Source organism: Eupeodes corollae, chromosome 2 (assembly GCF_945859685.1).
Source record: "Eupeodes corollae chromosome 2, idEupCoro1.1, whole genome shotgun sequence".
NCBI classification, from domain to species: domain Eukaryota; kingdom Metazoa; phylum Arthropoda; class Insecta; order Diptera; family Syrphidae; genus Eupeodes; species Eupeodes corollae.
The window spans coordinates 87,779,125-87,790,274 of record NC_079148.1 but is presented as its reverse complement, the minus strand read 5'-3'; the positions used below and the strand labels follow the sequence as shown (position 1 = coordinate 87,790,274).

The 11,150-nt window shown below is 33.7% G+C and overlaps 1 protein-coding gene across 3 annotated transcripts; it reads right to left on the bottom strand.

The window, feature by feature from the left end:
* Window positions 1-11,150, bottom strand: LOC129948089 (uncharacterized). Of its 3 annotated transcripts, XM_056058911.1 has the most exons (4): window positions 10,780-11,097; window positions 10,516-10,719; window positions 712-897; window positions 1-555 (listed from the first exon to the last, which is right to left on the bottom strand). In XM_056058911.1, exons 1-4 carry the CDS (start codon window positions 10,814-10,816, stop codon window positions 374-376), a joined length of 609 nt encoding a protein of 202 aa, XP_055914886.1. In that variant the 5' UTR covers window positions 10,817-11,097; the 3' UTR covers window positions 1-373. The 3 variants fall into 3 exon arrangements, with proteins under 3 accessions (XP_055914886.1, XP_055914885.1, XP_055914887.1); XM_056058910.1 differs by having other exon boundaries at window positions 10,516-11,097; XM_056058912.1 differs by having other exon boundaries at window positions 415-555; window positions 740-897; window positions 10,516-11,150.

Here is an 11,150-nt window from a genome sequence, read left to right as displayed (position 1 = left end):
GAATTGGTCTTGTATTTTTTTTTATTTAGCTAGGTTTGTATGTACTTTAAATAGATATTTTGTACAAATAAGGTCCTCACTTTATCGTTGTAGGAAGATATTTTGATATTATTGATAATAATTGTATTGGGTGTTATGAACAATCATTGGAAAACTCATTGATTGTCTGAGCATGAGTCAGTGTCGTCCACAATGGTGAACCATCAAGTATTGAATGTGAATCGGAACGTATCGTTTTGTGCTTCGGTTCTTTTGATTTTGATAAATGATCGTCAATACTTGTAAATTTATTTTGTTCAACATAATTTTTTAAGGGACTACTGCAACTACTACTTATTCTATTTTTATTGCCAGTCATCGCATTTAGTAGGTGTTAGCTAGAATATGAATTGTGCTGTGATGTTGATTCCACTGGCGAGTCCGAATTAAAGATCTCGGTTTGAGTTTGTTCAACGTCACTCCGTTCTTCCAGCACTGTGTCAAGTTCAAGTGATGGAAAACCATGGCTTAAGCTTCGCTCAGGGCGTAAGCTGATAACTCTGGAGGATCGGTTATCTGAAATAAATAAAATATTAGTTTTTATATGGGTCATACATTTGAAAATCAATTCATAAGAAAGCCGAAATACGGAAACAATAAAAACGAGACAAATGCATTATTTAATAAATTAATAATTATTATTATAAAAGACACAATCATGCGCGAACTCACTAAGCCTATGAATTGGACTAAACCTGACCAGGCTAACGGCATGGTCCTGAATATCGTAATTACGGCGTCGATCACGCTCTCTCGCCAGCTTAGCACGTCTTCGCAGGCAACATATAACTAGTAAGGCCAATAAAGGAAATCCTAGGATGCAGGAAACAATCGGAATAACAACCGATTCTGGTGAAACTGAAAAAATATAGTCTCTTTATAGAAAAACGTGTTCATTATAAGTATAAATATAAATGTAATTGATTTAAAAAGTTAATTTGTTAGTTTACTTATTTCTTCTCATTCCAAAATGTATACTTTACATAATAGCAATATATAACATTTTTTATCTCCCCACAATTTTTAGTAAATGGAAATATTTTGTTCATCTTATAAATTATTTATATAAACTAAAAAGCAGACCTGATAAAGTGTGAAAACTGGAAAGGCATAGCATTCAACATGCAGTCGTTCAAAACAGTAGCGAAAGTTGTCTTAGAACGCGTAATAGAATACCTTGAAGAAACACCTAACGCTGAACAAGCAGGATTTCTTACTGGATCTTCCTGCATTTATCACATCAACATCTTGCGAATCGTCAAAGAGCAGTCCGTTGAATATAAATTGGGAATGCTTTTGACAACGTTAACAGGCTTGTGGAGTAGTAGTATACAGGATAAACTCATCTTTGTTATAAAGGCGACTAATGATGGGTCCAAATGTCAAGTTTGCATACCGTCACAAATTCAGTTGTTATTGATGATCAGTGATGTGCTGCGCGCAAACTTGATAGGGAACGGAGAAATAAGATGAACTCTCACAAAATTCCCAAAACATCTATAAAACGCAGACGATGCATGCTTGCTACCCTCATTTATGATAATAGAAGCAGAGATCCTGGAGTTGAAAGTCAATTCCACTATCTCTACTAAAGGCGGCATCTAACAAGATATCACTAGCCGTATCAGGTAATCTAAGGCTACATTAAGGATGTAGCCCAATGTTTGGAGGAACAACTATCTTTTTGCTTGAAAAGAAAGCTACGACTGTTCCACTCAAACATTGGATCAGTTACTGTTGCAGCACATGAAAAATAAAAGCAACGATTAAAAGAAAACTGATAGGTGCCTTATTGATAGGTTTCGAAGAAAAAATCTTACGGGTTTTCTGGCTCAATAATATATTCAATGAGGAACTATATAAAATAATCAGGGTCAGAAACGCGTTGCCAATCTTATACGAAGGCGCAAGTGGCAGTGAATTTGACACACTCTTCGAAAAGGTAATAACTGTATTGCAGGACAGGTAATGCAGTTGAATTCTTCCAAGAAAGCAGTAGTTGATGCCTCACTAGGGACTTTAGAGTTCTGAGGACCCAAGTAAGTATTTTTCAAATTACTTAATGGTGTATTAACTTTTGAAAAGTCATGTAAAATAAATCACAAGTTATTCTATATGGGCCCAGTTTTGAGTGTAGAGTCATTGGAAAACATATGGTGCAATATCAAAATAGACCCCTGAAAAAGTTTTAAGTAACAAGGAAACGACCAGATATCTGCTATCAACAAACAAAAAGTATCTATATCCACCAACTTGATTACAAAGTCACAATTGATACCAATAATGACTTCGAAGTAGTTAAGGAGTTTGTTTACCTTGGAAAAAACAAAGGGGCTAAAAACTCTTAATTGGTTTAACTCAGTGTCCAGTCTAAAATACTCTTTACAGCACTAAAGTTTTTGTTAAAAATTTAAAAATTTAACAACAGCTCATTATTTTGTGTAGCGTAGAAAAATGGAAGCTAAGGTTTAAATAATGCATTAAATAAATATTATTATTAGATTATTAGAATTGACGCACAGTTAACCACAAGTAGCGTATCTAAAGTCTCCGATGCATAGAGGGTGTGAATGATATGTCAAATTTATCGTGTAAACCAGAATCAAAAGAATATGTACAAATACATGATGATAGGATGACTTTTCGCGCTGTATGAAAAGCATAACAAGCTCTAATAGAAACGCTTTAAGAAAACATTTTTACGATCAGAGCCGCAGCTCGATCTTTCGGACCCCGTGCCAGAACCAAATATTGGACCCTTAACCGCAATCACTTTTCAAATGTTGGTTAGGTTCAGGATAAGGTAAATTCATTATAGCAAAAACAATAGCTTAAGTAATACAGGGTCCGGCAAAAAAACCTCCCGTATTTTTGGAAGTTTGTATTTAGATATAATGGTAATGTTTAAAACTAAGATTATTTTATTTAATGTAAAGTGGCATAGTATTTAACAAATTCAATAACATTTTTCTGTTAAATTGTTTATTTATTTGTCATTGCTCTTTAAAATATGGGAGATCTTTTTGCCGGACCCTGTACAACTATTTTCTGCTTACAAAACTGAAATATACGTACTCTTTCTCAACAAATATCTTATAGCTAATCCTTTATGTACATTTCTTTAAAAAATCAAACCTATGTGCCCCGCATCAACAAGCGCCTGACAATCGGCATTAATTTAACTAATTTCAGCAACATTTGACTGATATGCGTGCCCCACAGATATGAAAGATGACAACACCAAAAAATTTGTTCTTCGAGCTCTTAGCCAAACATAATAGCAGTGTCTTAGCTACGATATTAGAATTGTCCTGGGCGATTTTAGTGCAAAACTAGGAAGGGAAGACATCTTGTACAGCTTGCACAACAACCCTTAAGATAACGGATTCAGGCTCAGGCTGCAGGGTGAAACGTCATGGTAACCAGTACGCGTTTTCCACACCTCAACATCCAAAAAAGAAACTTGCAGATCTCCAGATCAATCTACCATCAACCAGATTGACCATAATTGCGATCGACGCCAGACACGCTTCCAGCATCATGAATGTACGAACTTTGCGAGGAGCTAGGATCGACTCGGACCACTACCTCGTTGTAGCCAAGGTAACACTTCGGATTTCCAGATTCAAGGCAAAACAGGGAGGTGCTGAGAAGATACAACGTCGAAAAGATACAATCGCCAGAGATCACCAAAATCCTTCTCCGACCGAGTTACAAGTAACCTCTCTCAAAGTTCTGTGACGCCAACACAATGTATCGAAAACCAGTGGCAACATAGCCAAGATGCAATCAGAGAAGCCGCCTCTGACGTGCTGGGTTTCAAGCAACTACCAACAAGGAACCCCTGGTTTGATGAAGAATGTCGGCAGGCAAATGCAGCCAAACAACAGGCACGCAAAGCTGGGCTGCATAAAAGGGCGAGAGCTGCTCATGGGCTGTATGAGCAGAAGAGGCGAGAGGACACCAACTTCTCAGAAGAAAAAAGAGATAGCATGAGAAGCTTGCGGTGGAAGATGTTGAGAGGTTTAAAAGCAGGAATGAAGTTCGAAAGTTTTATGAACAGGTGAAACGAAATTCACAAGTACATAAACCTAGAACCGAAGGCTGCAAACATCATAGTGGAACCGCAGCTAATGCTGAGGATATGGAAGGAATACTTCTGCTAACGGCTACGACGAACCGTATTCCACTGTCAGGCAGGATGATCCATTCAACACAGACGATGAAAGCCAACAATCCTGTCCTCCCGACATAGACAAAGTAAAGATTGCCATATCTAAGCTGAAAGCCGCTGGGGTGGATGGTTTGAATGCCTAGCTCTTTAAAGCAGCTGAAGATAAGTTGGTTAGGAGCATGCACCAACTTATCTGTAAGATATGGTCGAAAGAAAGCATGCCTGATGTTTTAAACAGTTTTGAACCGAAACCGAACAGCTAATTTGAGAAAGCTCTTTTCATGACAAGGAGTACTCTTGGAGGATTTGTTAATTCCTTACAAGAGGCAGTACCCAAAAAAAAAACGTCAGATGACACAGACAGGTATTGAACCCAAGACCTCTGGTATGACAGTCACACATTAAGATTATTACTTTTACTTATTGAATTTTAAATTATGATACACAAGAAAATAGTAAAGCGGGGAAAACCATTAACCGAAAAGCACTTTAAAGATCATATGAACAAATACAGATAATCTGGGTTCTTAAAAATAAATCTAAATCCATAATTTTCAAGAAGATATCTGTGTCTGCGTTCGTAAGTTCGTATGTCCGTAATGGTGAAATGATACTACAGTATCGAATTTAAAAAATATACATTCGACACTTTTTCTTGCAAATAATAAAACCTTGTGAAAAAACTACTAGACATTGGTAGAAAATAACACTGGTCTGCAAAAATTTAACTTTTTTCCTCCAAACATTTCTAGCACAAACCATTTTTTTAAAATGAATCTTAAAAAATATTAGTAGCTTATAGAAAACAACCTTTTTTGACTCGTTTGAACTTGTACAGAAATAAAAACATTTTTCACATTCGTCTAAAATTTTGAGGACTTAACCTGCATAACATAATCTTTTATATGACATCAAATCATAACTTAATTATGAATTAATTTTTACTAATGTTTCAAAATATTGATTGACATAAACAGCAGAAATATCGACATCCTATACTGTTTTTAACCCCACATGAAAAAAACATATTATGAAGAGGATATTCAAAATCTCAATATCCGTCATAATAAAAAGAGTCAAAGATGTAGAGATAGTTGTATAAAAGCTTTTAAAAACAAAAACTAAGAACAATGAAATTCATTAAATGTGTTTTTTTTAGCGTTATTCTTATAGCAACAATGCTTTTCATTTCAGATTGTATTTTTAAATTATAAAAAACGACTCACACTGATAGGAAGACAGTAAATGATATCAATTGATTGAATTTTAACAGTTTTGCACACACGTGCACAGTTTTTGCAGTGCTAAGTTCGTTTAAAGGTTTTATAATCTTTTATATATACTTAATTTATAAAAGACACATTTATTTTTTTTCTCAAGTAAGTACAATCAAATAAAGTTACATGAAGAAGAGCCTTGACTAGGCTTGGAACCATCGGTTTCAGAAAGATTATTGAGTGCTGTTTGTGAAAAGAAGGAGGAATGTCGTATTTTTAATTTTATATAAGTGTTATTTTTTTATCTTGAAATATATAATTGCGATAATTCGACACACTGCCCTGCAGCTTTTCTTTTTCAGGATCAAAAGCAAAGTTTTTCTATAGTTTCTGATACGATGAATTTAAGTCCAAAGTCGAACAAATTCTAACATTTCAGGATTTTGAAACAAAGGATGATTTTTTAAAAGCTATAGGAAAGGAAAGTTTTTCAAAAAAAAACACATACAATTCAGAAAAATTCAGGAAATTTTTATTTGAATTAATAGTACGGTCCATATAATTTAATATTTCAAGATTATTTCATGCAAATGTTGACTTTGACTGCGCCTCAAATGGTCCATCCACTTATAGTCAAATTTTGGCATACTCTTTCCAATATTTTAACCGGTATCACACGAATAAAAGCTTCAATGTTGTCTTCCAATGCGTCAATTGAAGATTGCTTGTCTATATAGGCATGATCTTTAACATAGCACCACAAAAAATGGGCTAAAGACGTTAAATAGCATGATCTTAGCATTTCACGGTAGCGCTCACCATTCACAGTTACGTTCGCATCATCGAACGTTACGATTCGCCCATAAAACGCACCAAACTGTGACTTTGTCTGTATGCATTGGTAGCTCTTGCAATGTTTCTGGCTGATATTCACCCCAAAATTGACTATTCTGCTTACTTACGTACCCATTGAGCCGAAAATAAGGTTCGTCGCTAAACACAATTGGAATGGAAGAAGCGCGCGATGAACTTTCTTAACAGAGCACGCATTTTTAAAATAATTCAATTCAATAAGACGATTCATGGTTAAATTATAGAGGGAACCAAAGATGTTTGACGGTTAAATAAAACACGAAAAGTGCATCAGCTGTTTAAACTAGTGTTGCCAAAAAGATAATATGATTTATAATTTTGACCAAGTTGATGTTTATGTTTGATTTGAGAACAATTAAGTGGTGATTCTCATTCTCAACAAAGCCGATGAGAATCACCACTTAATTGTTCTCAAATCAAACACAAAAAGATAATAGCAACACATCAACTTTTATATGGGTTAGAAAATCGAAAAAATAAGAATATCTCAAAAATGAGATCTGATCGAAAATTTTGGAATCTGAATTCGAAATCAGGGGCTCTACCATATAACTCGATTCTACTTTTAATTTTGTTCGAAACTCATTTCTACTTTTGTAAAGTAGAATCGGATGCCAGTTATACCAACTTGTTTTGGAAAAAATTTGTACTTTTCAACGAGTATCGAGTTCTTTGACATTTTTAAAAACAAAAAAATAACATCAATGTTTTGGACAAGAATAATTATTACAAAAATGGACACCGTTAGAATTTGGTTCAATTTGCAAAGAAGTGAAGAACGGTATGAGCAAATTGAACGAACAAATATATACGGTAGAGTATTTGAACACATTCTAATGAAAAATATATACTTTTGTATTAGTTTTGTTAAGAGCTATCGTCTTTATAAAGAGGGATTTATGATCTTACTTAACACCATATCATCCGATATGAATACGCGCAGAAGACAAAATGCTGTTCAAAGTTATCAGCAAACCGGTGGTGACAAGAATGCTGGACTTGCACAGAAAATTTATTTAAACAAAATTTACCTTACTTGAAAATATTACTTCGAAAACATCAAAAAGTGTTTTTCTAACGCGAATATTTAAAAAAACCTGACGTGCTGCATTATCCTATTGAAAGGAGGATTTCCTTGCAAGCCAGTGTAATTTTTAACTCAAATATCATGAGAACAAAGAAAAACATTGAATTGCATTTTTTTTCATAGTATATAAAATGTTATTTTAAACATTTCACTACAAAAGTTAAACAAATTACTACTAAATTGGTAAAACATTTGTATTTACAATGGTTTAACGTCTCCAATATCTTAACAGAAAATAGCTTAAGCTTCAAATATTATAGCATACTTTTTGATGTTCTTGAAATAAGAATTAACTCATATCAGCCCAGCCTCTTTTTTCTTGGTAAAATCAAAATAGATTTGTTTTCTTTTTTAAATATTTTCAAATATAAACTACAGCTAAGAAAAATGATTAGATTAAAGTCGAAAGTCAATGAAAGCTGTATTTTTTTATTTTGGTAGAAAATATATGCACTATACAGCTACAACACCAAGCCATTAAGTTTTTGAAATTGTAAAACCTTTTACACTGAGCTGATGAATTAAAACTGTCCTACAAGTCAGCATTGCTTATTAATCATTATTTTTCTACATTAAATTATAGCCTGATTTGTGTGTGTTTTTATAGAACCCTTTAAGATCCGACCATAATACCTAGAACCGAAATGTTTTTCGATTTTGGGCAATTCCAAGGTTTTGATAATTTTATCGGTTTTATATTAAACTAACTTTTACCCGCGACCTCGTCCGTATTAGATAGTTTTTTTTTTGAATAGTAGTATGAAACAACCTGAGCTGTACTTTTTTGTACATATTTTTGAATCGTGGCGAGATGGTATGAGGCCATACTAAGTGTGATTGTCCTAGGTAAGGTTAGGTTAATGCATTTTAAGAAGAATGCAATACTTTTTTATGTACGTCTTTTTTTGTTTTTGCTTCCTTGGCCAGAACGTAAAGATTTTGTGGGTTTGAGACTCGTGAGCACGTAACATATAATTGAATATAAGACATTTTTTTTTTCAAATTTACACCTGTAACTTTCAGCGTTTGCCCCTGAGCTTTATTTTTTGTTATTGGAAATGCTGCTTTCAGAGGAAACAATCGGAATGCGGGAAATTAAGTCATGATAATAGCTTTTATAAAATTTCGTCCTAGGTGATTAATCTGTAGCTGTGTACCATTACATAACTTTGGTGTGTCATTAACAGGATTAGAACACCAACCTTCAATTTCAACTTATGAGAAGGCATCCCTGATAATTCCAAAGAATTAAGAAATTCTATGGGGTATTCTACCGTCCCTCGCCTCAGCCGAAACAGAATTATTAGAAGTAGAAGACAGACCCAGTGAATTATTTGTTGTACCTACATGGCTCGTGTTTGGCGATGAAAGGTTGAGCATAACAAAGTTAAGGTTTAAAATTATTATTTTTGGAACTTGGTGGGAGCCACAGTTTATGTCTAACGTTGAGAGCTTGAGGCACGAGGCGCGCCAAGCCCGCGTTAATAAACGTGTATGATAAGTTTAACATGTTCGACAACTTATTTCATAAGGGCTGGGAATGCGTTAATTTCCCGTAATACCAATTGTATCCAATATTATTCAAATCTTTGGTAGTTTAGGAGTGAAAGCGATCAGATTCCCCGGAAAGTATTTTTTCACATGGGAATGCGTTGTTTTCCCAAGGTCAGAAGTAACTCATGTCCTTTCTTAAGTCTCAAACTATCTACTTACCAAATTTCATTTTCATGAATTTTTGCATCGGAATGCGTCATTTTTCCAGGGTAAAAAGTAGCTTATGTCCTTTCTCGGGTATCAAAATATCTCCATACCAAATTTCATGCAAATTGGTTAAGTAATTTAGGCGTGATTGAGTAACAGACAGACAGACAGAGTTACTTTCGCATTTATTATATTAGTGTGGATTTAAACCTAAAATGCTTACTAGAAACAAAGTAGCATTCCTAAGGCTTAGTGATGTTCTGCTTTATATTCGAAAAACAGGGTTTTTCGGTTTGAAGAACTTTAATATTATTAAAGATGCGTAGTTGAAGTATATTTTATATTTTTATTGTGTATCAAAGCCAAAAGAAACACGTTTAAATTGCCCTCCCGTCATAATAAACACGCCCTTAAACCATAAATGTTTGTGTTGGAATTTTTGATTCCAGAATTCCATGATACGTTCGTTGTAATTTTTGAAAATCCTTATATGTACAAAAATACCTCCTTCTTAAAGAACACTCCTTAAAATTTAATGTACATTCTTTCTTTTTGTTTCTGCTGTTATTTATTTATCGAAGGGAGTTGTTTTACATACCAGAAACCTTTCCCATATTAATGGGCACCATTTTTTACAGCCTTTATAATATGTATGTTTATAATAAAATCTTTTCCCCAATTTTCATAAGGGTATAATTTGTACATTATCTTATCTGTACAGCCACAGTGTATCTCTGTACTTCTACTCTGTTTTCTGTTTGCCTTCGAGGTATTTTTTCCCAACCAGGATAATTCCGAGTCCATAATTATATGCAAGATTAAACTTTGATGATACCTGATGGTATCAGCTTTCCCATAAATTATGTAAGGCTATGTAGTTCAGTAGTCTAAATTTAAAGTTTTAGTTTTTTAATAATACCGCTAACAGATAGTACATTAATTATTTTTATTTTAGTGTATTTCTCTTTTTCAGAAATATCAACTATATTTCTTACGCTAGTCTATTTTCAGAAAAAAATTGATTTCTTTTAAAGGAAAAAGGATGGGATAAAATCATTCAATTTATTAGAACAAAGACCAGGAAACAAAAGGATTCGCCTAGATAGGCCCACATAACTAACCAGGTAAGGAAAGTTATGATTAGAAAAATGTATTTTGTTTCAAAGTTTAACTATACATCTAGCTACATCCCAACTGGGTCAAGCGATTTCCTTGAAGTGAGGTTCATATATGAACCAAATTCATTCACTTCGTACGTCCATAAAAACATAAGGTTGGTGTAGTAGTCACTTTTTTTTTAATTATTATGTTTTAATTGAGTACAGACTTAATCCTTATTTTCATATTTTACTTGTATCAGTAGCAATTCCGGCGGAAATAAAAAAACACACCCTCTCTTCGTATGGCCTCCTTAAATTACATACCTGTAGGGTATATAATTATCGTTGGTCGTTTATTGTTTATTACAAATGTGGCAACAGTTTGTGCGGGAAATGCAGCTATATCCTGTTTTGTGGTTGTTGCAGTTGTTGTTGCTGCCATATCCTCATTTTTGATATATGCAGTCAAATTTGAATTCAATTCCAGCACAGTAAAATTAGTTGTTTTTAAAGATGCATTTGTGTGAACTAATTTTGATGAACTCTTTAAATGATGAGATTTATTTAAGCTAGAGCGATGGTTGTTACCGTTGTTTGAAGAACTTCTTTTAAAACTGACGACCATTTTATTCAAAACAATTACAAAATAAATTTGAAGTGAATTTAAAAACTATTGCTCAAAAACAAACTTTCGTACTTTATTCGTTTTCAAAACACTCAAGCACTCACTAAGCACAAATATTCCATCTCAACGAAAGAACAAATGAATCAATATTTTTAGAGTAAGGGTAGGTATTAAATTATATTACTTTAAACATAAACACTTTAAACCTCCCATCACTGGATTTGAAACGAAATCGTCATCATCGTCATCGTGAGAAACCTTCCGAACTGAAACTGGAGAGAATGGTTGAATATCCTTTTATACCGATTTTTGGAGCGAATTCAGTAAAAGAGAA

Coding starts and splice junctions, on each gene's coding strand:
- LOC129948089 (XM_056058910.1), bottom strand. CDS start 10,816: ATGGTCGTCAGTTTTAAAAGAAGTTCTTCAAACAACGGTAACAACCAT. Junction 898..10,515: donor GATAATTATATACCCTACAG/GTATGTAATTTA, acceptor ATATTTTTTCAG/TTTCACCAGAATCGGTTGTT. Junction 556..711: donor TAGTCCAATTCATAGGCTTA/GTGAGTTCGCGC, acceptor TATTTATTTCAG/ATAACCGATCCTCCAGAGTT.